The sequence below is a fragment of the Eleginops maclovinus genome, chromosome 1 (genome assembly GCF_036324505.1).
Source record: "Eleginops maclovinus isolate JMC-PN-2008 ecotype Puerto Natales chromosome 1, JC_Emac_rtc_rv5, whole genome shotgun sequence".
Classification (NCBI taxonomy): Eukaryota; Metazoa; Chordata; class Actinopteri; order Perciformes; family Eleginopidae; genus Eleginops; species Eleginops maclovinus.
This window is the reverse complement of record NC_086349.1, coordinates 7,335,795-7,363,460: the sequence shown is the minus strand read 5'-3', so window position 1 is coordinate 7,363,460 and position 27,666 is coordinate 7,335,795. Positions and strand designations below refer to the sequence as shown.

General features: G+C 39.5%; 1 protein-coding gene across 2 annotated transcripts in view; it reads left to right on the top strand.

The window, feature by feature from the left end:
- Window positions 1–27,666, top strand: part of prex1 (phosphatidylinositol-3,4,5-trisphosphate-dependent Rac exchange factor 1) — a 90,918-nt gene that overhangs the window by 28,173 nt on the left and 35,079 nt on the right. For both annotated transcript variants that reach the window (XM_063881549.1, XM_063881541.1), the window contains exons 5-15: window positions 800–901; window positions 1,077–1,238; window positions 6,074–6,207; window positions 6,504–6,619; window positions 8,861–9,010; window positions 13,170–13,317; window positions 16,984–17,084; window positions 18,605–18,708; window positions 19,230–19,279; window positions 21,876–21,951; window positions 22,434–22,506. In XM_063881549.1, coding sequence (XP_063737619.1) covers window positions 800–901; window positions 1,077–1,238; window positions 6,074–6,207; window positions 6,504–6,619; window positions 8,861–9,010; window positions 13,170–13,317; window positions 16,984–17,084; window positions 18,605–18,708; window positions 19,230–19,279; window positions 21,876–21,951; window positions 22,434–22,506 — 1,216 coding nt within the window. The remainder of the gene's footprint in view (window positions 1–799; window positions 902–1,076; window positions 1,239–6,073; window positions 6,208–6,503; window positions 6,620–8,860; window positions 9,011–13,169; window positions 13,318–16,983; window positions 17,085–18,604; window positions 18,709–19,229; window positions 19,280–21,875; window positions 21,952–22,433; window positions 22,507–27,666) is intronic.

Here is a 27,666-nt window from a genome sequence, read left to right as displayed (position 1 = left end):
TCTGAAATCAAGGTTGTGCAGAGCGGTAACAGTCAAGTGACATTTAAAGTGATAAATAAATAGAAATTGAAGCAGTTACCTATACTGTAATACAACGTCAAATCTGCTAAAAGTATTGACTAACAAATAAAGGTTATTATTCCTAAAAATACACACATTTTATCGGCAGTAAAGCAGTTCCTACATTATTGCACATACATGTTTTCTAAGTATGTAAAGCATGTTATCCTCTGCGTATCGGCTTATTTACTAGCTCCCAGACAAACCTAGACAGATTATTAATATTCTGCACCTGGACCGGTTATAGATCTGCTTCTGGTGCAATAGACTATGACTGAGTAGAAATGACAACAGTGGCCAATTAAAGTCTGTTTATTGCTGAAATAACACAAGAGGCACGAGACAGCTATGAAGACAGCTGTGAAATGCACAGAAATAGACCGGTGCTGTGCTAAATAATGAACGTATTGGAAAATGTATAGAAATCTAGAAATGCAAAAGTTAGGTGGATCCAATTTGAAAGAACAAGAGCTATTTATTTTCCAATGCTTAGTCTTTCATTCTTCTATAGATAGAGTTTTGCCAAATCCTTTTTAAATGTTGTCAATATTTAATGACGTGCAATTCATGATATATGTTCCGTTTTTAGGGGGTTCCTTTCAATTTTTTAAATGTTTCTTAAAACCTTTTCATTTCTGAATGAATCTTTTTCTTTCCCTTAAAATACATTAAAGGATCAAAGAACTGTGTATTGGTGAACATTGGTGTCTTATTTAGTTTGTTTGCTATTCTTCTATAGCACTGTATGCTACTGGGTGGGAAAAAAAGCACAGACGTCCCCCTGGAGGGCTACCTTCTCAGCCCCATTCAGAGGATCTGCAAGTATCCACTGCTGTTGAAGGTACAGTAAACACTGCTGCTCTGAGATGATGATCCTCTCATAAAATGAAAAAGCTTTGATTTCTGCTTGCTTAGACTATTACATTACATTACATTTTGACTGTGCGTGTAGCTGTTACAAGGCCTGTGTATAAAAGGCCTTCGTCCCCCTGTTTCATTCGACTTTTCCTATCTAGGAGCTTCTAAAGCGGACACCGAAGAAGCACGCTGACTATCCGGCAGTGGAGGAGGCTCTGCAGGCCATGAAGGCTATCTGCTCCAACATCAATGAGACCAAGAGGCAGATGGAAAGCCTGGAGGATCTGGAACAGCTGCAGTCCCGCATCGAGGGCTGGGAGGTGAGAGCAAGCAGGATAAAGACAGCGAGTATTCATGTGCCGAAAAATGTGCGTCGACTCGGGCAATTTAACCCAATTGTCAATTTTTGGAGAGATTTATTTTTCAGGAAAAGTATGCTTATGGGAACGGAACTTTGGGATGTGGGTTATACTGCACAACCAGTTTATAAAAGGATGTTTTCAATCATATTCCTTCAGGCTTTGTACAGTTGTTTAAATCTTTGTTTACTGTGGATTATTGCTTGGTGATTTGAAGAAAATATTTAAAGAAAATATACTTTTTTTGGCCAAATACCTCAATATTACGACAAAACTATAGGGTTGACCATTGTGAAACCAAATAATAGATCATCTAAAACCATCTGGTTCAGACAATTGCATCAATTGACTGTTTTTAAAAGCCAGGAAATCCCTAAACTTATGCCATATAACTCTATTAGATATCCAAAATGCATTAAAAAAATGATATGCTATATATTGCCCAGCCCTACCATAAATGAATGAAAGAAAAAAGGTTTGTTCTTAAATTCAAGGCAACAAAAGTAGATTGTATTCAAATTATGATTTTTCAGGGTGAAGTATTTCTTTAAATTAGGAAACAACGTTGAGAGGGGAAAGATGGAGACCAAATGTCTCGAAGAAGTGCTCTGACATTCAGAGAGTGAAAAACTGTATGGCAAGAAGGTCATACTTTTCTGAGAGCATCATGAAATTGTGTTATTTGTACAAGGTTTCTGACAAATGAAAAAAGTCCTGTGACAAAACCACGACAAAAACATCCAGATTTATTCTAGAAAGACTTCCACCATCTATCTTAAGAGTTAAAGGCGACTTCAGCCAAACAGGGGCCACGGACGGGGCTTGGGAGCCGAATGAAGGGTCCAGTGCATTTTTCACGCCTCCCTCACCCACCACAACAGAGGCCTTGTCTAAGCAGGCACCAATGGGACAATCCACCCACTCAGGGTGCCAAGGGGGGGGATGCCAACAGGCATACTGCCCAATCAGAAAAGACCCTAGGAAGCAAAGCTGTACTCTCACATGTATTGGGAGGGTTATATGAGGGGACCTTTTGGAGGGGGGCAGAGGAAGAAAATTGAAGGATGGAACCAGAGACTGGGGCCCCACTGGAACATCCCACAACTCCCATGCCAGAACGTACCCCTGTTCTCCCTTTACCCTCAGAAAAATGACCCTGATAATTTGGTATTCAGTTTATGGACATTATTACCGGCCCAATTTGAATGAAGTAAGAGAAAGAGCCTTTTACATTTTTGTAATCATTATATTTCACTTGTGGAAATGGGGTGGAGGGGTTGAAGTGCCTTTAGGTCGCTTTCGCTGAGTCCCCTTGTAGTTACAGTGAATTTGTCTGTAATTTAGTCTTTCTGACAAATTCCTGTCATTTTATACACAAAGCAATTAACCGTTCAAATGGAAATAATAAAAGTCAATGGAAATAATGGAGAGGTGCTATCCCAAAGCACGCAGTACTGTCACTTTCAGATTGGTAATGGGGTTAATGTTGGCTGATTTACCTAAATAGCTTGAACAGGAATGATTATTGTAATCCTTAATCATGTCACTGCCATTACATCACAGCCAAAATCCAACGTCTCGTTTGAAAAATTCAGTTGAAAACATTAATCATTTCTTTGCAGTCCAAGACAGGCGATTTCTGTCCTCTGAACAGCTCAAAAAAGCACTTCACCCCCTCCCCCCCAGAGAGCCTTCAATGTTACAGCATTAGTCTCGCTCCCCTTTCCTCTCTCCAGCCACTCTGCAGGCTAATAACCTCCAGCTCTAATGGAAGAGTCCGCCAGAAGTGCCGAATCAGACCCAGACCCATTACCGCTGCTCGGATGCTCTCACGCACATACACCACCACCGTGTACGCTTCCCTATACATTATAAATGCAGGACAGCATAGACATGCATGCACATGACAGAAGGTAAATGTTTCCAACCCCCAAAACCTCAGGTTAGTGCAGTTAACATTAAGTCCAATCGATTGTCTGAAACACGACCCCCTCCCCAGACCCGGTCGGTATTCACCTTAAGAAAAACCTCTGAGAATGTTTTTTCTCTCGACGAACTCAGGAGCAATGAACATCCATCATAAATATATACTCCCGGGAATCAATTATGGACGCTTGAGAGCGGGGGTGGGGAGCAGGGGGGTTTCCACAGGTCTCCAGTGGACCCATGTCAGATAGATCAAAGACAACAGTGAAGTCCACATCTGATCTATCCGTGTGTATGTATGTATGTGTGTGTGAGTGTGGGGATGTGGTGAGGGGTGGTGGGCTCTCTATAAGTCAAAGGGGGGGATATTTTTAGAGCCGGCACATGGGTGCATTTAGTTCCAGATAATTTGGAGGGGAATGATGCATTAAACAATGAGTAATGAGATGTCTTTACCCCCAATTGTTCTATTTTCTGTTTTGGTAGCCCTGTTTTGACAGCTTACACATGCAGCACAGATACCTGCCATGGACTCTGAGGCCGTATATTTGAAATTTAAGTCCCTTGAAAATTTCTATGATTGTTTTGCATATTTCACAATGGGAAATAGTTTCATCTTTCATTCACAAATCGAGAGGGAACAATTGAGGGCATGGTTGCTCATGTGTATATCTGTAGAGCAGTTTCTCTTCCCTAGATGGAAATGTGAAAACACTGAAAATCTTCCAAAAATATTGTAACCTTTATCATTTTATGTATTGGTCCTGAAGTTCAGCCACTTAATGATGATGACAACCACTAAGTGATAAGTTAAAGAGGCTTTATTATGCTTTTGAGGGGGTTATACATGTTTTTGTGAAAGTACATGATTTCCCACACACTCCCTCCCCTGCCTGAAACGTATCTATTAGACTCCTGATGACATCACTTTGTACACTCATGTTTCTATTGGCTAGAGCTCCAACACATTGTTTTTGATAAGGCTAAGGGGGGACACATCTCCAAGAGGCTGACCAATCACAACAGAGCCAGCCAGCTATCCAATCAGAGCAGAATGGGCTCTGGTTTCAGACAGAGGGTGAAAAGAGGTGCTGCAGCACAGGCAGTATGAGAGAAATAAAGAGCTGTTTGAGCATTAAAGCATGGAGACATGTCATACTAGAGGCACAAAAAACAAATATGAACCTGAAAATGAGCATAATAGGGCCCCTTTAATATGACACCACACTGGGGTCTATCAAGAAAGCGCTTTTCAATCAGTTCCAGATTGGCGCCAACAAGCTCATTTACTATGACAGGTTCATTAATCACTCAGGATTGCTATTCTCTAAATTCCAGTAACACTTTAAAAGTATGCGACTGGGTTCTCGTACACCTCTGAATCTTTGATGATGAGTATAATCTAGATATGAAATTACAGTAAATGCAGCAGTAAATAAACAGGCCAACATTGTACTTGTTTGAGCTGTTGCAGTCCATGGTGTTGACTGTGAAACACCAGTGTTTGTGGTTTGCCTCATGCTGCTTCGAAAGGTTATTTTGGTCTTAACAGGTTGGGGTGTATTCAATAGCTGACGAGAAACAGCTTTAAAGAAAGGCTCGATGACATCCTGTGAATGTGGTAAGTAGGCTGCAGAGTAACATAATGCATCTTCCTGTGTAAGAACAAGGGAGCGGGCTACTCTTTAATATCATACGTTTTACATTTCCCCTTTGACTTTTTAATTAGGTTTGCTGCACGGTTCCTCTATGCAACAGTTGTATTTGTATATGTGAGGATGCAGGCATGTGTTTGTAGTGTTTTCACATCCTGAGAAGGGAATAAAAAGGCTTTGTTTGTTTTAGCGCCCCACAGGAAACTATAAGTAGGCCAAGGTAACAGTTCTCCGGGGCAATAACTTTGTGCATCTAATTAACTAACACATTATAAATAAGCTAAAAAGTCCAGTTCAAGACACTGCAGCGATGTAGGGGAAACTCTGCAGTCTCTTAACAACACTGGATGTTTCCATACGGTGATGGACCAGCAAGATGCTAACTGTCCTAGCAGTTGTTATATTTGCAGCTTTGCATTGGGTGTAAACGGACGAAGAAGTATTCAGATCCTTTACTTAAAGAGGCCTTATTATGCTTTTTGGGGTTTGCCAGTTCCTATAGTGTGTTGTATAGTTTTGGTGCATGTGAATGGTCTGCAAAGGCTGAAATCCCAAAGTTCTCTCAAGGAAGTTTGTACATGATATCCTAAGGGGCGGGACTGCTCTAAAAGGTTGTCAAATCATAACAGTCGGCCAGCCAGCCGATCAAAGCAGACTGGGCTGTGGTTTCAGACAGAGGGTGAAAAGAGGTGCTGCAGAACAGGCAGTATGAGAAAGATAAACAGCTTTTTGAGCATTAAGCATGGAAACATGTCACAGTAGAGGCAACAAATACAAATATGAAGTATTAAAGTAATAATTAAGAAAAGTGAATGTAGGGGAATAAAAAAATACAATATTTGACTCAGAAGTAGAAAGGAGCAGTAAATGGAGTATGGTTATTGAGTAAATGTACTTAGTTCTCCGTCTCTGGGAATTAATTGAAGTCCGGTGTGGAGCAGCTTTGTTTATTCTTTCCTATCATTCACATTGGAATGAAAACATCAAGTCCACAATATCAGAGTTGAATGTGACATTGTTTCCCTGAGGTTGCAAACTCTTCAAGTTTTTATACCGACAACATTGTTATCTTTGCAACTTCAACATTTAGACTGTGTGCTATTTCAATGCTCAAAAAAAGTAAACTTGACCACATTGATGGATAAAACTGCAAACTTTTAATGTTGTTGCAGTAAACATGTCAGTATCTAACTACTCTTCTATCTTTCTCTTCAGGGCACCAACCTGACAGATATCTGCACAAAGTTGCTGCTTCGTGGAAATCTCCTTAAAATCTCAGCGGGCAATATCCAGGAACGCGTCTTCTTCCTGTTTGACAACCTTCTGGTTTACTGTAAGAGGAAGTCCAGGTGAGGAAGGCGACCCAACTAAACTGTAGCTGCTACAAGTGCATGTCAAAGAAAGCATTCAAACATATTTTTTGGCTGACTTCTGAAAAAAAGCCAGACATGGAAAATCGGAGCAAATTCCTGTTTGTACAGACAGGTTTTCAGTATGCAAGCAAAACAAAAACATCTACATGTGTCTGCTGCTCCCATACATGTCTCTAATGAATGTACATTTGTTAAAGATGCAAGTTTGTGGCACCAGAACCAGCGGATGTTTTCCCTGCAGAGTCTAACCACAGTGTTGTCCCATTTTGTAGGGTTTCTGGAAAGAAGTCCACCAAGAGGACCAAGTCTATCAACGGGCCCCTCTATGTGTTCAGAGGCCGAATCAACACCGAGGTGATGGAGGTGGAAAATGTGGAAGATGGAACAGGTTTGTGTTTGCCTTTCAGTGTTACCTTTGGAGACTGTCTATATGTCCATTCATGGAACTCTCCCGGGGCATTTGGGTGATTTCTAATCAGCCTCTGGTTATTAAATGAGTGAGAGGGTATCAGGGCCATGCGTTATGGGAAAAATAAGAGCAGGAAGATTTATATTGTATATACATTTGTCAAAATAAAGGCAAAATTTTGAGAATAAAGTCGAGTTCTAGGTGTTTGCTCTAGAGCTCCATAGCTTGATGTTTTTTCTTCACATCTTGACTTTTTTTATCAATAATTTGACATTTTTTATCAACATTTCAAATAAAATATTAAAAAGCTATTGAAACTTTGTTCTAAAAATTACATGATTATTTTCAAAAATGTTTGAAACAAAATGAAAAAAAGATATACTCAACATTTTGACTTTACTCTCAAAGGTATTGCAACTTCATTTTCAACATTTTAAATGTATTCTCTACATTTTTACTTTACTCTACATTCTGACTTCATCCTCAACATTTCAACAACATTTTGATGTAATTCTTTCCATTTTTCCACAATGGGTTTGTTCTCAAAGGTTTTTTAACTTTATTGTCCACATTTAAAGGTTTTTGAGAATATGAATACATTCTTTAAATTTCACCTCTATTTTGACATCTTTAATCCTTAAACAAATTATAATTCTATATCCCTGACCCAAATACTCTGATATATTGCCGATATTAACCAATCTTTTTATTTTTATTTAGTTTACTGAAAACGACATTGTGCATAAATAGTAATAACCCCAATTCATTTGCATACAGTGCTTTTTTTCTATTTAACACTGTGCCATGTAGAAAGCAGTGCCTGGATATGAATCAGGTACTTGTTGACAGTTTGGGTGGAGTATCATACTGTTTCAAACAGGATGTAGCTTGCAACCTCATGTGCCACTTTTTGATGTCGGCTATTCAGGTTCGAGGTGTTGATACAGATCTTGAAGTGCAAAAGCAACCCCTAGCCAGAAGATAAACCTGATGCGCTTAAAATGTGGGGTTGAGTTATTGTGCCAAAGATGCCAACCCCTCTGTGGGCTTGTTGTGATACTGTTGTCCCGGCTTAGTTTGCTGTTGTGGTATTTTGCAAGGCACTGTGCTGGACTCCGTAGAAACACTTCATCTTCCTCCCTCTCACATGTTTCCTCTTTTTTGTTGTTCTGGTCCGTGCGGGTAAGAAATGTTGCAAGCTCACATTACCTTTTTTTTCTGCGTGTTGGCTCCCTGTCACATTTAGGCGTCTGAAGGGAAACCACAAAGAAAAACATGCCTTATTCGCAGAACATTGTGAACGCTTACATTTGTGAACTCCTAGAAAAATAGATGATCAGATTATAAAGTGTAAATAATCTGAAAGGTGTGAGGGGTTATCTGTTTAAAGCTTGAATGGAAACCTCAAGTTTTTTATGATGATTATTATGTTCACTCTCAGGTACATATTTGGTTTTTTTGCTTCTACTGTAACATGTTTTATTTTCTCATACTGATCTCTTTTCACCCTCTGTCTGAAACCAGAGCCCAGTCTGCTCTGATTGGTTATCTTGCATGTTGTGATTGGTCAACCAGTTACACATGTCCCGCCCCTTAGCCTATCTGGTACAATGTCTTGGAGAGCTAGCCAAATAGCAATCTGTGGGTTAAAGCTTTAAAAACATCTTCCTTTTTACTGACTTGTACACCTATTTGCTTTGATAAATGCCTACTTGCACGATATCAGCATGTACTCCCTTAAAATATGACCAAAATCCATCTTTTCTGTTCCATTTGCTTAAAACATAGCGTACTTCCTTCCTCTCCCTCAACAGCAGGAGCTGCTCCCTGTGGGTCTCAGAGTATCAGATCTATTTATATGACCTTTGAGCGTGAAAGACTAATGCACTCCATTACCAGCGGCCATTCATTATTCAGGAGCTGCTCACCTGCAGCTGAATGGATAATAAAATTAGAAAGGGATTACGAGGAGAGATTTTGCAGAGTCAGTGGTCACATGGTCTTTTACTGCTCTCCCGGTGCATCATGTTTATCTCTTTAATTGGTTTGTAAATCATTGCTGGAGTCCTATTTGGAGATTACTTCAATATTTACAAGATTAATTTGATTACACTAGTTATTGCCTCGCTTTAATGAGGTGAATTCTTTCATTGCTTAAAGGCCATTCCAGACTTTAAATGTTCTCCATGATTACAAATGACTTTTTTATTGTCTTTGCAGCGGACTATCACAGCAACAACTACACGGTGACTAACGGCTGGAAGATCCACAACACTGCGAAAAACAAGTGGTTTGTCTGCATGGCCAAAAATGCAGACGACAAGCAGAAGTGGCTGGACGCCATCTTGAGAGAACGAGAGCAGAGAGAGAGTGAGTAACACTTTTTTAAAAAAAAGGCAATTTATGGTGCTTCTGGTTTTAGCTCTGTGGGTTCAAACCAGAAAAGTCTCTTTTTTTTTACCAGAGTTCCCCTAATGGAGAATGAAGTGGCTTTCCAATATCACTTAGAAAGATACCAACCATATTTTACGGTGGAACTAACGGGTATTATTGATTTATTTCATACTTACATTATCTCAAACAGTATTTGTTTAGGTTGTGTTGAAGAGCTGTTGGGATAATGGGATCTAATAATGGAATTCATTAAAATAAAAAATCATTTGGACCCTTGAGCTGAGGCTTGGTCCCTATGCGGAGGACCCAGGTTAAAATCCAGCCTGGGACCATTTGTCTTATGTTGTCCTTCATTTTGGTTATTGTAAAGTTAGTCTTTAATGATATACTGATTAGCATTTTTTTTTATCTTAAAAAGTGTATTTACTTGCCCTAATTTGTTCTGGATAAACTTGCAGCTTCATATTAAATTCCATTAACTTTATACTAAAAATATACAAGTGCAATCATAAGGCCACACTGGGTATTACAATGGGAAGGTTGTGGGTTCAATCACAGCTCCTGCAGTCAACATTTAGATTTATCCTTGGGCTCCCAACAGTGTGTGAATGTTAGCTTCCTTGAGCAGGTGGCACCTTGTATGGCAGCAGGGCAATTGCATAAATGCTGATTTGTATATACGAAGCCCTTTAGGCGTTGTACGACTGGATAACGCGTTGTATAAATGAAGTGCATTTAGCATAAGACAGAATGAAGATATGTGAAAGGGGACACCCTGATAAACTCTCTGAAGATTTAGAAAAGGGGCATAGACACTAAACAGTAAGTATTCACAGTATATGTTACTTATTGGCTTAAATTCATGTATTGTACAAAACATTTACAAGCTAAAAAACACCTATATTAACCAAATACATAGAAGTGCTTTGTAATCCTCTCTATCCTCTGCTACTAGCCACCCTATCCGCCCTACTAGTAGTGTCACCTTATATTCAAAACCTATAAAGGCTCAGTAAGCTATCCCACAGTAATGAGTGCAGTGGATGCAGTGTTTGTGTCCTTTGGTTATGTCCCACCTTGAACACGCTGCCTGCTGGTGTTTCATAAACAGAGGCTTAGGTGACATGACATCTACAGTTGGCCTGGTTGACCTGTGCACTGAGCAGAGACTGCTGCTTCAACAATCACTTCACAAAAAGAAAATCAATGCAGCTGTGGTGTTTGTCTAATCAAATGATTGAGTCACCCGCAAACAACAACTGTGCTAAAAACAGCATCTTGGTCCAACGCTTTATATACCGTAGATAAGCATTCTTTTTGTCAAAGAAAGTGAAACTCAATGACATCATGCATGTATTTCACAAATCTGGATCTATTTTACCTATAATAAAGGGTGTTTGCATGGATGTAAAAACACAGTTGTATCCATGTTCAGCTGTTGGTTTTGCAATAGAATTGACATGAAAAAACTCTGGATTAGTTTAGAGAAAATCAAGTGTATTTAGTCTCACCAGAGCAAAAACCCTTCATTCATTGATGGTAAAAAATAATCCCTACACAGCGCCACATCCACCGATTTGAGATTAGTACTGCAAACTGATATTCTTGTTGCTCTTTCCGACTTCCTTCTTTTGACTTAAAATGTGTTCCCACCTGTTCAGCAGTGGCCATCTGTCTTTGTTATGTTGTGTGCATTAGACAGTGTGAAAGGCTTTAACCAGATTTGTGGATGTACACAACAGGTCACCTGATAGTGTTGATGGTTAAAAAAAATCCCTTAAACTAATTTCACGTGATTTGGCGGGAAATAACATGTGAAAAAAGCCAAAACACGTCCACAGCTCAAATTGGACGTCACTAGCATCCAATTCTGTGATGAAAGGGTTTCAGGGTAGAAATAAGTACGGAGGAGTGTTCTGCAGCTTGTGGTGTTTGGTTTCAACCCCGGCGGAAATCGACCTGAGGCTAACAGATGCCAGATCAGTCACAGTGCCCAATTTCCCCACACTCTCCATTTCTATTACCCCCTCTACAGTAAACTCTGTCCTTACCTTCTCTCAACCTCTTTGCTACAGTCTAGACGGCTACATGATAGTGTTTTTCTTCAATAAATCCTAGATATGTTCCACTTTTTCTGCATTATTCGACTCTTGTTACGCCTCGTTTGATATGACTTTCTCCACACTGTAGTCCTTCCCCTGTCTTGGACATGTGTCTCTTCCCAAACCTTCCTAAAAGACTCATTGTTCAACAACTGCCAGCTGGAGGTGTTTTGTCCTATCACTGTTTTCACGGCAGTTTAAGGGAAAATGCGTGGGGCAGATAATGCGATAGGGTATTAGCTTGTGCCAGGAAGACGAGGAGCAGCACAAGACAAACTCTGACAGCTGGAACAGAAGCTGAGGGGCCTCTGCTGCGCTGGACAGGCTCCGTCTGTTGTTCAATGACACTCATTGTTTAAGTCTACTCCAGCTGCTGTCAAATGTAATATAACCCAAACTCCATCACCCAGTGCAGAACCCCAGAGAAACTATGGGAAAAAATGTATTCAAGAAGTAGTTTTACACCTCGTTTTCCCTTTCAGTTAGCCAGACTTCCAAAACAGTTGTCACTCAACTTTCCACCTTAAACTGCTTTAAGTTGCATAATGTATAGCTAATGAAATGTGTGAGCGCTGCCAAAGAGATTATCTTTTCGACTGTAAGTCTGCCAGCAGGATTGCGTAAACACGATCAGCTGATTTGTATTAAAACCTGGTGCATTGGTCATGAAGAACCTATTACAAGGTGGATATAGCTGTTTCACTTCCATTGGTATTGCTAGGTATGGATTCCTGTGGGTTGGGTATAGTTTTAAAAATGTGTTCCCATCTAGGTGAATTCACATGAAAGGCCCTCAACTCGGAAACGTTATCAACTTTGAAAATGTTATACAATTATCATGAACACACCAAAGTTGAAAGAACATCTAATCCAACTTGGGAAATAGGACAATCTTAGGAGCATGGGAAGGCACTATTGGCCTTGGTGGAGGTCTTAGCTCTTCGAGTGAATTTTAGTTTTCAACTGTATTGCAAAATCTGCTCTGGTCATAAAATGTTAAGGGCCCCGCACTCCCAGCCAAGGGAATGTAGAAAAAGGCCAATTGATCAAATGCCTTGCGTTGGGGCATGTTTCCCTTGTGTCTTCAAATCAAATTTGCAGATGAGGCCATATGAAAGGCTACAAACAAATGTCAGCTGACTGCCAGCAAGGCCGTTATTATACGTAATCAAGAACCAGTTGAGAACCACTTCCAAAAGCTGTCATGTTTTTAGTACAGTTGAGCAAATGTACATGCAAAAACTCATCGGCAAGGAAAATCGATCCAGCATGTGGCCTCATTTTATGAAAAACAATGACCACAGCAACAACAAATTGACCAATAAGAAGCATCAATAATGGAATTGGTATAAACAATGTATTATTTCCCATCCCTGAAAGAGAAGCGGCACTAAATGGGTGAATAGTTTTTAGTCGCGTCGAGTCGCTCGATGTGTCTCTCAGTAGAGTTAAGCAGCTTATGAAGGCCTTTGCAGCAGAGTTAGACGCCCCAGTCAGAAAGTCTCACAGTGTGTTTCAGAAGTTTATAAAACCCCACGGTGAGGTTAAGCAGCTCAAACTGTGAACTCACTGGAGAGGTTTTATCAGGGCATCGGGCCTTACAATGGGCCCTCACATGTTATGCTTTACAATAGAGCAATAATAGTCAACAAACTAGCCCAGAAACAAGATCAGGATCACACCGCCCTCCTGAACTCTACTCACTCCAAGAAACAACTCGTCTAGGAGAGATAAACATCTGGGTTTGTTTCAGAAGGTAGTGGCGGTCCCAAGCTGCAGTGTTTTGGCCCTGGCTTCATTTCATCTGCACAATACCAGAACACAACCGGGAGAAAAGGGCCCGTTTGTCTGTCTTAACAGAACCATGACAGCCTTTGCCTTTTAGCTTTGGCACGTGAAAAAAGCCATTGAAAATGTGTTTCCAGTAATGGGTCTGCTGTATTTGTTTTGCCATTGTGATTCATGTTCCTTTTATTAAAAGAAAGTCGTATTCCATTGACGGGAATCTGACAGTTTACATTTTTTGTTCGTAGGTCTCAAACTGGGAATGGAACGGGACGCCTACGTGATGATTGCAGAGAAGGGGGAGAAGCTCTACCACATGATGATGACCAAGAGTCGCCACTTGATTAAAGATCGACGCAGGAAGCTTAGCATTGTACCCAAGTGCTTCATGGGAAAGTGAGTTTCTTTATTTTCCTCAGTGCCTGGTCTTTCTTGAGGTTCCAAGAATGTGACTGCGATGCTGTTCACAAGGGGATCCTTACAAAAGCCTTGTTACGTAAGATCGGCATGCTTTCAAAAGAGCCTGTATCCAGTCCCCCCAAGTTCTGGCAAGATGCCTAAACTGTTTTATCCCAACATCCTCTTGTCTGTAATGAGCCCCCCTTATAGTCTCCTCTCACGGTTCATAGAAGGGGCCAAGTTGCTCCCCACACACTCATATCATGGAGCACACACTCACACATCCAGACTTTCATTAGCAAAGGAAGTTTAACCGAGGCTCTGCAACAAGCCATCCCCCTTGCTGTCCCCTTTTATGTTTCAGGACAATGACAGACATGCTTAGGTTTCCCTGATGCCAGCAATTGTGAGATCCTGAGCAGCAATTAAAATTCCTTCAGGCACCATTTTTGTAAGTAACAAAGAATAAAAAAATGGAAAGACTTCAAAGGTGACGACTACTTAAAGAGAAACCAGGGAGAAACCGTTAGTGTCTGCAACACTGCCAACATTTCTTTCGAGCCATGTGTAGTAGACACTGCATTGACAACTTTCAAATCAGTTACGGGAATTTAATAGGTCACTTAAAAATCTAATGGTGTTTCTTGGAGACATGTTCAATCTTTGTGGCGTCATTTGAAGTCCTTGTCTGGGTTTTTTCCTCTCTCCTTCCAAGGTACCTGCTTTCAGGAACTACATTCTGCAAAAAAAGTACATGTCAGCATTAAGCACTCCCCTGCCCTGTCAGAGTTTACTGTATCAAGAACAGTGCACTACTAGCATACTACGGAAGCTTTAAAGGCAAGAAAATCAATTCTGGTGATCCATTTTGTATCTGACTTAAATGGTTTTCTCTCTTATGTTTCTGTTTAAGAACAGGTGAGGAAAAAAGTTGTTCTTAGATGATCATTTTTTTAGTTCTTTTTTTTCCTTTTTGTCTGTGAAAAATAGTGAGATAAAAAGGTATTGAATATTTTATTTTGTCAGGATTGTTTTTGTCTAAATGTTTGCTTTTCTTACAGGTGATTTTTTATTTCTGCACTTGAACAAGTTCTATAACAGTATTTTAATTTATTTCTTTTGGCTAGAAATAAATGTGAGTAGGCTTTAAAATATGGAATATCCAATAAATGTCCCTTGTGAGAAAATTCAAAATCACTTGATAACTTTAATGCTTGTAAACTTATTTTACTTATTTCTTTTTTATGGAATAACTTACATGTTTAAAGTATTGCTGATTATCCTGGCAAAACCTTTGTTGAAGGTAGGAAAAAGTTGAGATAAAATAGATCACCAGAATATCTCTTTCTTACTTGCCTCTCAGGGTGTTAATAGCATTCTTGCAGAAGAAATGTTTTCTCTTCCTTCACTTCACTTGTAGGTCAGAGCCACTGTTCAGTGCCAGAACAGTGGCTGTCAAGCTCTTGCAGATTCTACTGTTTGCCAACATAAATGTTTCTTTTCTCAGACAATCCTTTTTTAGCCACTCACTCCATTTGTTTCCAGTTTGTCTTTCCCTCTCCCTCACTCTGTTTTCACTTTCTACCATCTCCCACTTTCCTCTTTTTATCACTCAGTCATTTCCTGCTGATAAGTGCAACCTGCAGTAGCTGTGCATTTGTCTTTCTGATGAAATTAGCAGCAAGCATAGTTCGAGAGCTTATTGCATTAAACAGAGACTGCTGACTGCCGGTTTGATAGCACCCTGTTGCCTTGATAGCATCATCACATCATCTTTCTGCTATCTAATATTGGAAGATGGTCGGTGTTAACACGCTTTACATTTTCTTAATGGTACTTGTTTGATCATGCCAGTGCTTGCCTAACATCGTTTGTGAGGATTTAAAGGAATGGTATTTGATCAAATTGGAGTGTTTTGTTTTTTTCCTCCTTGATTTTGCTATACAAGAGCTAACGCTAGCAGAAAATGATATCATATCGCCCCTCTTAAATTCTGCATGATTGTCGTCTGTTCTATAAACGTTTGTTTTTCTCACCATTTGAGGAAAAATGTAGCTGTGTCCAAATTCTATAGTACATTTTTAGTTAGAGCAGGTTTTGAGCGTATACTGTAGTATATAGCGACTTTTAGAGGTAGTGCTAACCATTAGTCGCAATGTTGAAAAGCGTATAGGCAAACCCACTGCTCTGAATTTCAGATGAGACCATAAGCTTGTCTATTGCTAATTTAAACAATACAAAAGTAAGTATGCCATAAAAAGCCAGTATGCAATTTTTTTAAACCTAAAGCACACTATTGTCCCAATACAACACATTGTAAGTGATATGCTAAAGGTAGGGACATTTCTAACACATCTCTTATCTGTTCACCAATCACAACAAAGCCAGCCAGCTACCAATCAGAGCAGACTGGGCCCTGGTTTAAGCATGTGATTGTCACAGTAGAGACACAAAATACAAATATGAACCTTAAAATAAGCATAATAGGTCCTCTTTAAAATGTAGTGTGAACCTGAAACATAGCAGTTGTGTGTTCAAGCATTGGGGTTCACTTCACAGTTTCTGACTTTATTTAAATGGTGCTGAACTCAACTAATCATCAGCAGTTATTCCCCAAAATAATTTCCCTTGTCTTTTATTCCTCTGTGTGTGGCTGAAAACTCTCAATCTCTTACACACACACACACACACACACACACACACACACACACACACACACACACACACACACACACACACACACACACACACACACACACACACACACACACACACACACACATTCTTCAAAATTGTTCCCATGCTGGAATGTTTAATGTTGGAATTCATGAACTCAAAAACACACACACACTAGCTCCTTCCAATTCACTTTTTCGTCATTATCTGGGGAACCAATTTCACTCAGCACCATGAAAGACAAAGAAGGGGAGAACGTAATTTTCTCCTTCTAACATTTGTTCAGCTCACACTGGCTGTGAAAAGAAGGGGAGCTGAGCTGAAGTGCTTAAATTTGGATGGGTAATACATGTACAGTATCAAAAGCCTGAGGGATATTTGTTGCAAAAAGAGTAACTTCAAAGAAAGTTGAACTCTAGATGTGCTCTGGTCTGTGGTTGAAGTATTTCATTTAAACTGTAACCATTTAAAATGTCATACTGGTGCATTGCGCAAGGCTCTCAGTAGTGAATGTGTTGTACAGGCCAGCTGGATTACAGATATATGTTATTGATATGATATTAAAATGTAACGTATTGACCCCCAAAACATGCTTTTGTATTTAAAGCATTTTTTATTGTTTTATTTATACTATAACATGAGTTTCTATTTTGAACAAATAATAATGGACAAACTAAGCTAATAAATAACAAGTTTAAAAAAGAAGAGCTTATCCCTCAGAACAAGGGGGGTGTTGCATGTTTTAAGAGACTTGTATGGTAAGTGTTTAGCTAGACAATTTTCAGAAAAATCCAAACTTTATAGAAAAATCTCAGACAAAGTGTTGCCCACGCTGTGTGCTTTCAGGTTGGATTTCCACGCAATCAAAAGCACAGCAAGGAACCCGTGCCAAAGATGGTGGCATTTTCAAAAACAAAATAGCATAACAGTACGCCACTTTAAAAAACTTCGGCCTCATCGCATGCTTCTCTTTCTTTGTGTTCTCAGTGAGTTTGTGTCGTGGCTGATAGAGAGCGGAGAGATCAGTAAGTGTGACGAAGGGGTCAACCTGGGACAAGCCTTGCTGGAAAATGGCATCATTCACCATGGTGAGATTAAACAAAATCCTTTATTTCTTTTCTACTTTTTTTCTCCCTCTGTTTGTTGAAACCTTTATCATCTTCCTCTTATGATGTATTCTGATTTTCACTTTGTTTAGTCATCTCAACAGGGCCTTTTTTAAGTCTTCCATGTTATGATTTGTACCCCACTTCCAATTTTAGTGTAGAAATCATCATAGTCGTGCTACAAAAAGTAATGGAAATAATTCTGGAAATGTCTCTCACATTATTTCCCCTTACTTGATTTTGCTTGAGTGTGACATGCACAGGTCAGCCAACCTGAATTATGCATAGAGCACTGACACACACACACAAACAAACAGCTACTATACATAATGTATGAACCCAGTTTGTCCAGAGTATTACTGAAGGTGCTCTTGTACATAGTAAGTGCTAAACCACTATCCCCATTTATACACACCACCCTCTCAGGGACTTTTTTACCTAACTTTCACATTCCTTAATACCTGCGGAAAATCCCCTGAAATCCTACGAACAACCACACAGAGGTGGAACGATGACACGCAGCGGTCTGTAGGGTAGCAATGAAGCTTTGTGGGCGAACCGTTAGCATCTCAGGCCCTGGAGGTAGGTTTCACTATAAGTCAGTGAAAGGAATCAGATAGTGGTAATGTGATAGAGTGGCAAAAAAATGCATTTTATCGCACATAATTCAAGTATTATCCAATCAGCTATTAAAACACACCCAGTCATTTTTTCTTTGCTCCTTCAATCATTCAGCTATCACTTAATGTGCTTTACATTCCACATGTGACACTTCACAATGGCTGATTGTGTTGCTTTGGGTTTTATGAGGACATTTTAGGTCTAGACTGAGAAAACCGGCAGCTCTGTTTGAGCCCATGCCAACTTTTTGTGGTGGAACCAAACTGCCTCTGTTTGGCTGATGTCACCGTCAGGCCTCTGTTTATGTATGCATTAGTCATTTCATCCATTCATGTTCTGTGTTGAATGAATCATAGATCAAATGTTTTAGTTTGTTTGTTTGTTGTTGCAAGTTATGACATTTTATGGGATTTGGCAGCTCTCTGCTGTGTTAAATATTTGAATTTCATTGCTTACCCAACGCAGACAGAATTTACTACCGCAGTTTGCCCACAAATTTCTCGGCCTCGCCCCCCTGTCTTTGCTTACCCTAATACTTTCTGCAGATTAAATTTGTATAAAAGTCACGGAATATTTGGAAAAAAAACTAATGCTCCACTCTAATCCCTTAACATTATGAAACTTGCATGTTTGAAAATGCTCAGACAAATGAATTGCATTAAATAAAGGCCAGCCATTGAACTGTAACAAGCATTAGGTACATTGATGCTCTTCACAATCTTACTTAAGTAAATCTAATATGAAACAATAGAAAATACACACTTTTCTTATATTTTTTCTTAGATATTCCCAGTAAAGAGTGGAGGAGAAGAGTTAACTTAATATGTGATGGGTTATGATTCCCCTTGAGTTAACATTTTCTCCTTCTGGTGATCTTTCAGTGTCAGACAAGCACCAGTTCAAGAACGAGCAGGTATTGTACCGATTCCGCTACGACGACGGCACCTACAAGGCCCGCAGTGAGATGGAGGACATCATGTCTAAGGTAACCACAATTCTGCGTATGGATATCCTCGTCGGTGATTGATAGGAAATGTAAAAATGAATTAGTGTGGGCTGTGAATTTTTTCAATAATTGAGGATAACTCAAATATAATTTAAAATACCTTGTAAAAAATAGAAATGCGTCATTGCCTCAACCTTTGCTAAAGTTTGCCATATTTGGTATCATTATTTTCAAAGTATTTTCAATAATGACATAATTGAAGAGTTCAACATACACATTTTTTTGTGAATATTCACAGACTCTGGAGGCACTAATCACCCCCCATAGGAAACTGTGACTTTAAACACAATATTTATGTTAAGACTGGTATGTTAGTTTGCTTACGTCAGGAAGAAATGTCCAAACTATAGGTGGGTTTTGAAATTTTGACAATCCTTAACCCCGGGGGTAACTCTTTTCACAGTTAAATCTCTTGTCCGGAAGCCATGCTGTTACTTGTTTTCCCAAGGAGTGTATGCTCTATGACTCAGCGTCTCCACTTTTCTTAACTTCTCTTCCAGGGCGTGCGGCTGTACTGCCGCCTTCACAGCCTCCACACGCCTGTCATCAAGTAAGTGCCTGCCCTTCCCCCCCCCCTCCCCCCTCGTATGCTAATGCTCCCGCTCTCCAGGTGCACCAATACATATTCATGGAGGCTTCACATTCGGCCTGCTTCACCCTGTCTGTAATAACTGAACTAACAGCAGCCCTGCCAGGAATAAGAGCCCTCAAACCTTGCTTTTCCTCTCCAAACTTCAGACTCCCAGCCAGATATTTGCTGCTGTAACTCCACCAGATCCAGTTCCGATGCAGGGTGCCAGGTTTTCCTGACTGGAGATTTATATGTGGTAGCTCTTAAAGGATTAAGAAAACCTACCTGCATTTGTCTGTTAATCTTTAAAGTTTTATGGATTAGCTTAAGTTATGCCTGGGACTTTACAATGTTTGTAAAGTACAAACATTGTAAAGTCCCATCAATGAAGACTTAGAGGCCATATTATGCTTTTGGGGGCTTTCCCTTTCCTGTAGTGAGTTATTTAGGTTTTGTGCATCCCTCACGCCATGTTATGAACAAAAATAATAGAAATCATTATTTTTCTGAACCAAAGACCTCAAACTATGCACTAAATGTGGTCAAAATACCTACAACAGATCAAAATGATAACCCTGAAAGTTAAATTGGTCTCCTGAAGAGAAATAATGATCTCACTGTACAAAAATGCTTTCCGTCTGAAGAGTCAGAAACGAGTACAAGTTTATACAGAAGCACAGGAAACGCACGTCGTGTCTCTCCAACACACACATTCTCAGTCTGCCGCGGACCCTCCCTTTATACTCTTCCCCATTCACCCCTCTATCTCCCCCAACATCATTCACCTGCTGATTGAAGAAACGCGGTTGCCATTGAGCGCAAACAAAAGAGCTTTTGGCCCGAGGATAAATCCTATTACCATACAAAGGCAATCCCTCTCCCTGCCATTCAGATATTATGTAATAAGTCTTTGGCTTTCTTTTTATCCATCACTAAATTGGCATTGTTAGTAGCAACCATTAATTATAATGTTACAGTGATGGATGCCTTGCGTTTTATGTATTATAAATAATTATAAGCAGTGCCTCTGTTTTATTAAACTTTGTTGAGTGACAAAATGCCCGCAGGTTTTATATAAATACAAATAATGACATATAATGAAATGGATATAAACCTAAAAAAATCTGTCTTAAATGTCAGAAATATCTAAAACTGTAGAGGATGACTCAGAAAACCATTTGTCCTGCTGATAATTTAGGATTGCTGCTTTCCCTGATGATGTTTTAATGCAATATCAATCAGAGCACTTCTTGTCCACATCTGCTCACATCGGTATTTCTATTTAGCTTTTGTTCTGAGTGTGGCAGTTTACAATATAGGGACACACCCAATATCTTACTCATAACATTGAGCTGTTAAAGCGAATATACCCTTTGACACGTAAAACCAACCATCATCCTCTTCCTGTTTCACATACTTACGTTTATCAGAATTAGAAATCCTTTTTTTGTGCCACAGTGGGGAAGTTTACAGTGTTTCAGCTTAGGGACAGTAGAGATATAAATAACTAAGTAACATATTAAATAAGAAACATACATTGATAGAATGAAAATCAAATGATAACAGCATAATAAGAGTTATATATATATATATATATATATATAAATGTATATGTATATAAAGAGGTGAAGTGATATATAATAGATTATAAGCCTTAAGTGGTGGAATGTGATAAAGAACATTTACTTTTACTTTTACTTTGCCTGAATATTTTCATTCTATACTACCTAATACTTCTACTCTTACTATAGATTGAGATTAGCAAATAAAAAACAGAAATAAATAATCTCAGGTTAAGATGTTCATCATCAGTATATAAAATAATAATAACAAATATAAAATAACACATTTACTAGCTGTGATGAAGACATTAATGCATCAATAACCATAATCTTATCATTTAATATATATTATTCAAAAGTGGGCCATACTGCAAAGTACTTTTACTTTTGGTACTTAGGTAAAGTCTTTTTTTCCACCGCGACCTTGTACAACAATTTGGGATATTGTTATTGCAAAAACACAAATAATATATACCGGTATACTTTTTTAAGTATTTTTAAGTATTTTTTTTTTTTGGGCGGTGGTGGCGAAGTCCATAGGGGGTTGGCCTGGGAACTGGAAGGTCACCAGTTCAAGTCCCCGAAAGACCAAGTGCCACCGTGGTGTCCCTGAGCAAGACACTGGTTACCTACACTGCTCCCCGGGCGCCGTACATAATGGCAGCCCACTGCTCCTAACACTAGGATGGGTCAAATGCAGAGACCGCATTTCGTTGTCCTAGTACTTGTACTCTGTGCAATGACAATAAAGTTGAATCTTCTTCTTCTTCTTCTTAATGTATTACTTCATAGACTCTAAACGGAGACAATGTTCAGTTTTTTTGGGAAACCAATTGCATAAACATAACAGACACTGTGTTGGGTGTTGGCAATGTTTACCACAAAGAGGTTTTGTTATCTGTTAAACACATGTTTCATGTAAACCCACAGACTTTTTTGAACTTTTTTTCCACACACATTTTACTGTGAACAAACTTCCTTTTAAATTACTTTTTATTTTTTTGCTTCAATAGGGACAGAGACCACCATCTGAAAAACTTCAAATCGGTGATCCCTGCCAGCAAACTGGTTGACTGGCTACTCCTGCAGGTAAAAATGAAGATGTGTATACTTCATCAAAACACACAAATTTAAGTATGCAACAATGGTTTAAAAATAACTGTCATACTGAAAATGGGAAGCTTTATTGTGTCATTGTGTCATACATTCTATTTTACTTTTGCTGACAATTTTTAAGTCCTATTATAATAGAAAAATAATAATAATATTTTTTAAAAATCAGAAAAAAACTATTTTTAAGGGACTTACACATTTACAAGAACAATTCTAAAATTAAAAAAGACATAGGTTAGCAAAAAATACATTCTCTGAGATTAGTCAGATTACCAAGAACATATCGTATCAGCTGCCTGATCTGCCATTGTCTTTATTATCCACATATTATTTATCACATGCTGGCTCACAAATCACCATCCTGATAATCTGATAACAGTCTGCTGTGCATGAGAAGGTGTGAAACATTCATTGTGACTGACTGACCGACTGTGTGCGTCATTGATCTGGTTTCCCAGGGAGACTGCTCGACCCGAGAGGACGCTGTGACGCTGGGCGTGGGGCTCTGCAACAATGGCTTCATGCACCACGGTCAGTAGAACTTTATATCTCACACACACACACACACACACACACACACACACACACACACACACACACACACACACACACACACACACACACACACACACACACACACACACACATGAAGGGGAAAGACAAAGGAACTAACAAGGGTTTTCAACTTGATGATGACGCTCTTATTTCAACTTCAGATAAAAGGAGCTCAATGACACATGTGCCTTATTATTTACAGTGTTATCTTAGGGCCCTTTCATAGTCTACGCAAGCTACGCAGACGCAGTTGTAAACGCAAGGTTCACGCGCGTATTTTTAGTACATACAGAACGCGCGTCAGTTGCTGCGCTGTGCCTCGTCAGACGCGATACACCGCTCATTTAACAGGGGGGAGCAGAGTTTCCGGTGACTTGTCTGTCACCGGAAAAAAGGAAAATGGCTACAGAAGAGGAGTGCCTCATTTTGCTTCTCCTGAATCGCCGGTAGCTTGATGTACTCAGCTAGCCAACCGAGACGAGAAAGTATTGCGGGGTAGCCGAAACTCAGGTGCCTCGCGTCACTTTTTGCTGCCTGCTTCCATTTTTTCTGGGCTCGTACGAACCAGTCCTTCATCTGCTTCCACTTTTTTTTATGGTATCAACATCGATATCTAGGTCCAGTGCTATTTCTCACCAAGCATTTCCTTTTTTTAAAGAATTTTTTGGACAACCAGTGCCTTTAATATAGTGACAGTGCAGGTCAGAAGCAGGGAGACAGAGGGGAAGACGCGCGGCAAAGGGACCCAGGCCGGATTCGAACCTGGGTCCACCGCATTGGGATCACACCCCAGTGTATGGCTGCCTGCTCTACCCACTACGACGGCCCCGCCATGCATTTTCAACTGCGTTTCTATCTGAATGTGAAGCGCTTGCAGTGTCACAAAGATGCGGGTGCACACGAACTAATTCACAGAGACGCTCCTTGTTGTCAGCCATGGTTGCTATAGTACTTCTTCTGTTAATAGCGATTTATTACAGAACAGTACAGTAATTCTCATCTGCGCTCCTATCGGAAACGCGTGAAATGGCAGTCGCGCTTGCGTCGCGTTACAAAAATCTGGACTACACGTTTTGCTACGCAAGTACGCGTCAAACCCTTCTTGCGTAGCTCGATGTGTTTGCATCCGCGTAGCTTGCGTAGACTATGAAAGGGCCCTTAAGCATAAACACATTCAAACTTTATTTTGATGAATCATTCAATACTCTTTCTGCAGTATTCTCTTCTCTTTACTCTTCATTTGATTTCCCCCTCAAGTCAGTCCTTCAACCCACAGCTTTGTTTATATTAGCATATCCTCTGTCATGCCATAATAGTTTGTAGAAATTGCGCCATAAATTTGCATACCTGGTCTCAGCCAAGTCTCGGTAACCTCATTGACCACATTGTAGAGGAGCGGCTTTGGGTCTATCCAAGCATGTTGAGCGTAAACAAGCATTAGCACTGTATCCTAACCCAAGCTGTTTGGCTTTGCTACATGACTGTCTGGGTCAGTCCACCGAACCATGACTGCTGCTCGAGGTCTTAAATTGAATCTTCATAGAGGAAGAGTATCATGTGTAAAATGATAACCACTTAAAGGAAGTACTTAGTGTTAGAATACTGAGAAGAAATATGATGACAGCACTTCTTGATCTGAAAGTGTGCAAGAATACGGAAGTCTTTGTGACACTTTTTCTAATTGGGATGTTAATAATTATGGTTAGGGTTAGGGTCTTTTGTTTGCCAAGGAAGGACTTTTAAATTGGTAGTGGATCTGAATCACACGGCAGGTAAAAGCATTATTCATGGTTCCCACAGTTCCTTGAACGTTTGTGAATCTGAGAAAAAAAACATAGAAATAAATAGAAAATGGTCATTTTAAGTGCTTGGATTGATACATTCTGTGTGTAAAAAGTAAAGTTAAAGTTCCATCTCTTTAATTGTTTGCTTCTCTAAAGCCTGCTGGTTCTCATTAGAAACATTCTCAGTGTTGTAACAGCAATTATTCTTGATCTGCGTCTCAAAGTATGCTATGCAGGGTCCTTGAATTAGAGGGAATTCTGCCTGTAAAGTCCATGAACTTGCTGTTTAAAAAGCTCTGGGATTAGTTTGTCTTCCATGGAAGCAGCCTTGGTAGAGGTCTACTCTCTAAGATTGGCCTTCCAATTTTATCTTAAAGATCCTAGATTGAAGTACGATATATTAAAAAAGCAAACGGGCAACATTTCAAAGGCTACTTATTAACATCGCTTGCACTACTGAGTACAAGTGATACATCATAACTTAGACAGTACATACATACAAATCTCTTCTCAAGTATTTTGTATTTCATTCAGTCCTTGATCGTTTAATAGTGGCTTTCTTTTCTTAAACTTGGCTGATTGGCACCTACTCACACCTCCCTTCTTTCTTTATTTCACTTTTTATTTATTGAATTTGTATGCCTATATGAATTTTGCCAAACACCAAAAAATGAAACTTAAAAAAAATACATGGCTTAGATTCAAGTATATAAACATTATAAAATATTATATTTAGAAACAATGATATACATACACATAAAGCCCAAATACAAAACAACCTAGTTCAAAATTAATTAAAATGAATATACAAAATAATTATCTTAGGTGGGATTATAGTTAAAATGAAAACACTTTATAATACATAGAAAAAAGTTGATTGAAAGACATGATAGGGGGCTAGGACATGTCCTCATTATGTCGTCAAAGCACTTTGCCTTTCACAGTAAAACACACTCGCACCTCCCTCCCTCCACCATCTGTTGTTAGTGTCACCTGTTCTTTTTTACCTCGCCCTCCTATCTGCCCTTCCCCATGGTCACGACCTCTCTCCTCTCCGCCTGTCCGCACTCCTCACCTCTCCCCGACTCACTTTCTTTAGTCCTTACTCAGCACATCTGTTGCTCTTCACCTGGTCTCTGTTGAACTCTTCTTCTTTTCCTAGCTTTTTTCTCTCACTTGTCTTTTTATGTCTGTCCGCATGCCGGTAATAGATATGAGGTGATGAGGCTCCTCACTGATAACAGATAACATGGTTAAATGCCTTTCGTCTGTCCTTACCTGCTTACATCATATATCCACATGTCTGTCATGACCACCTGTTGGGTGTTGTCCTTCAGGCTACAAACAGGGAACAATTTCCCTCCATTACTCCTGTTATACACAGCAGGGTTGAACGGCTGCGAGATGATATTGAACACCACTAATGGAAGTAACAGTCTGCAATAATATCAAGTTTAAACACAGATTTCCCTCAAACCTGGATTTTCTTCTTTGCAACATTAACCGATTGAAAGATTTATTTGCTGATCCGATTCATTATACATCATTATTTTTCATTTGATTTCTATCTGATTTTAGTTGTGTCTGCAATGTTAGGTTTAACAAGGTTTTCATATTTAGTAGAAAGGCTACTTTACATATCCCCTACTTTTAACAATTTTTTTTAATGATTGCCCATATAGTTGCATTAGTGCATCATATTTTATGTTTATTATTTATTTAGAAGAGTGGATATTAATATCATCTTTTTTTATTTACTGAGTTGTCCATACAGGTACTTTGATTAAAATACGAAGTCATGTTTTTACATTCTGAACAAATAAGATCAGGCAAAGAAACGTTCATATTGAAACTATAAATCCAAAACCATGTTTTTCTTATGAATTAGTATTCCAAAGTTCTATCAAGTGATTCAGTGAATACATATCCAACAAAATCTTCTAATAAGTCTGACCAATGTTTTATCAACCCTAAATATTGTGGGTGTGTGTAACTATGTGTGTGTAATTACGGTATTACGATTTCCGGAGCAGCACTCCCTCCAGTTGAATAGGTGGTGTTATGCTATTATATGACCACAGCCCCGTGACTCAGAGGAAATAACTCACGTTTAGGCTTTGTTTGAGTTGGCATAAGGCCAGTGGATTGTGTGTGTGTGTGTAATCAGTTTGGGAAGGCTTTCTTTCACCTGAGGGTGCCAGATGCTTGCCAAATCTCTGAAAAGCTGGGTACAGCCTCAGCCATATAGATTTATGCACCTAAGATTAAGTAATGTTCCTAGTGGGAAGTCTTGATATGGGTCGATGTCAAAAGTTGTGTGACATCCAGGATGTATGTTTTCTCAATTTTGTTCGACACAAGGATATCTGCCTCCCACATCATGGCTCTACTCCAAATGTGTGCTTCCCATGTCACTGTCATTTCATACACACTTGTGTATCTGCACCTGTTGCTGCATCATTCAGAGGTTGTGCCTTGACCTGATGCAAGTAAAACAGACAGCGACAGTTGTTGCCAGCAAGAAGAGCCGGCACCAGTTATTTTAATGTTTTAATGTAAACAGAAAGTAACAAAATTAATTTCAAAAAACACATACCAATTCAAGGACATGGTTGTTGAGGACAATAAATGCTCACATACTGTAACTTTGTCACTATGCAAGACACATGCTTCTATTGGCTAGCGCTCCCAGACATTGTAAGTGATGGGCTAAGGGGCTGGACATCTCTAAGCAGTTGACAAATCACCACCGAGCCGGCCAGCTAACCAATCAGAGCAGACTGGGCTCTGGTTTTAGACGGAGGGTGAAAGGCAGTATGAGGAAAATAAAGACCTTTTTGAAAAATAAAGCATGTAAACATGTCACAGTAGAGGCACAAAATACAAATATGAACCTGAAAGTGAGCAGAATAGGGCCCCTTTAAAACAATCCATCGAAGGGGTTTATTTAGTGTGTTTTTAGCTCAACAGTGGGATTTCCAAACACAAACACCCCAAAACACACACAAACAGTGTTCCTTGCGTCCCCCTGGGGATACTCCCTATCTCTGGCCCAAGCTGGCTATGACCCAAATGTGGTTTGACTCCAGATGTTTCTGCTAGCACCATTAGCTAATGAGCTAATTAACCGTTAGCTTGTTTGTGTGAAGTAGTCCACGCATTAAGTGACAGCTTCTAGACCAAACACTCTCTTTATCTCCACAGGTCTTTGAAGTTGACAATGACCCGCTGATAGTGTTCATGCCTTCACACTTCACATTTACAAGGTCCAATTTTGCAACAACACTATTAATTTAGCCAGTAGGACTCAAACACATTTTGGAATATTAATGGAGCAACCATGTTTGATCTA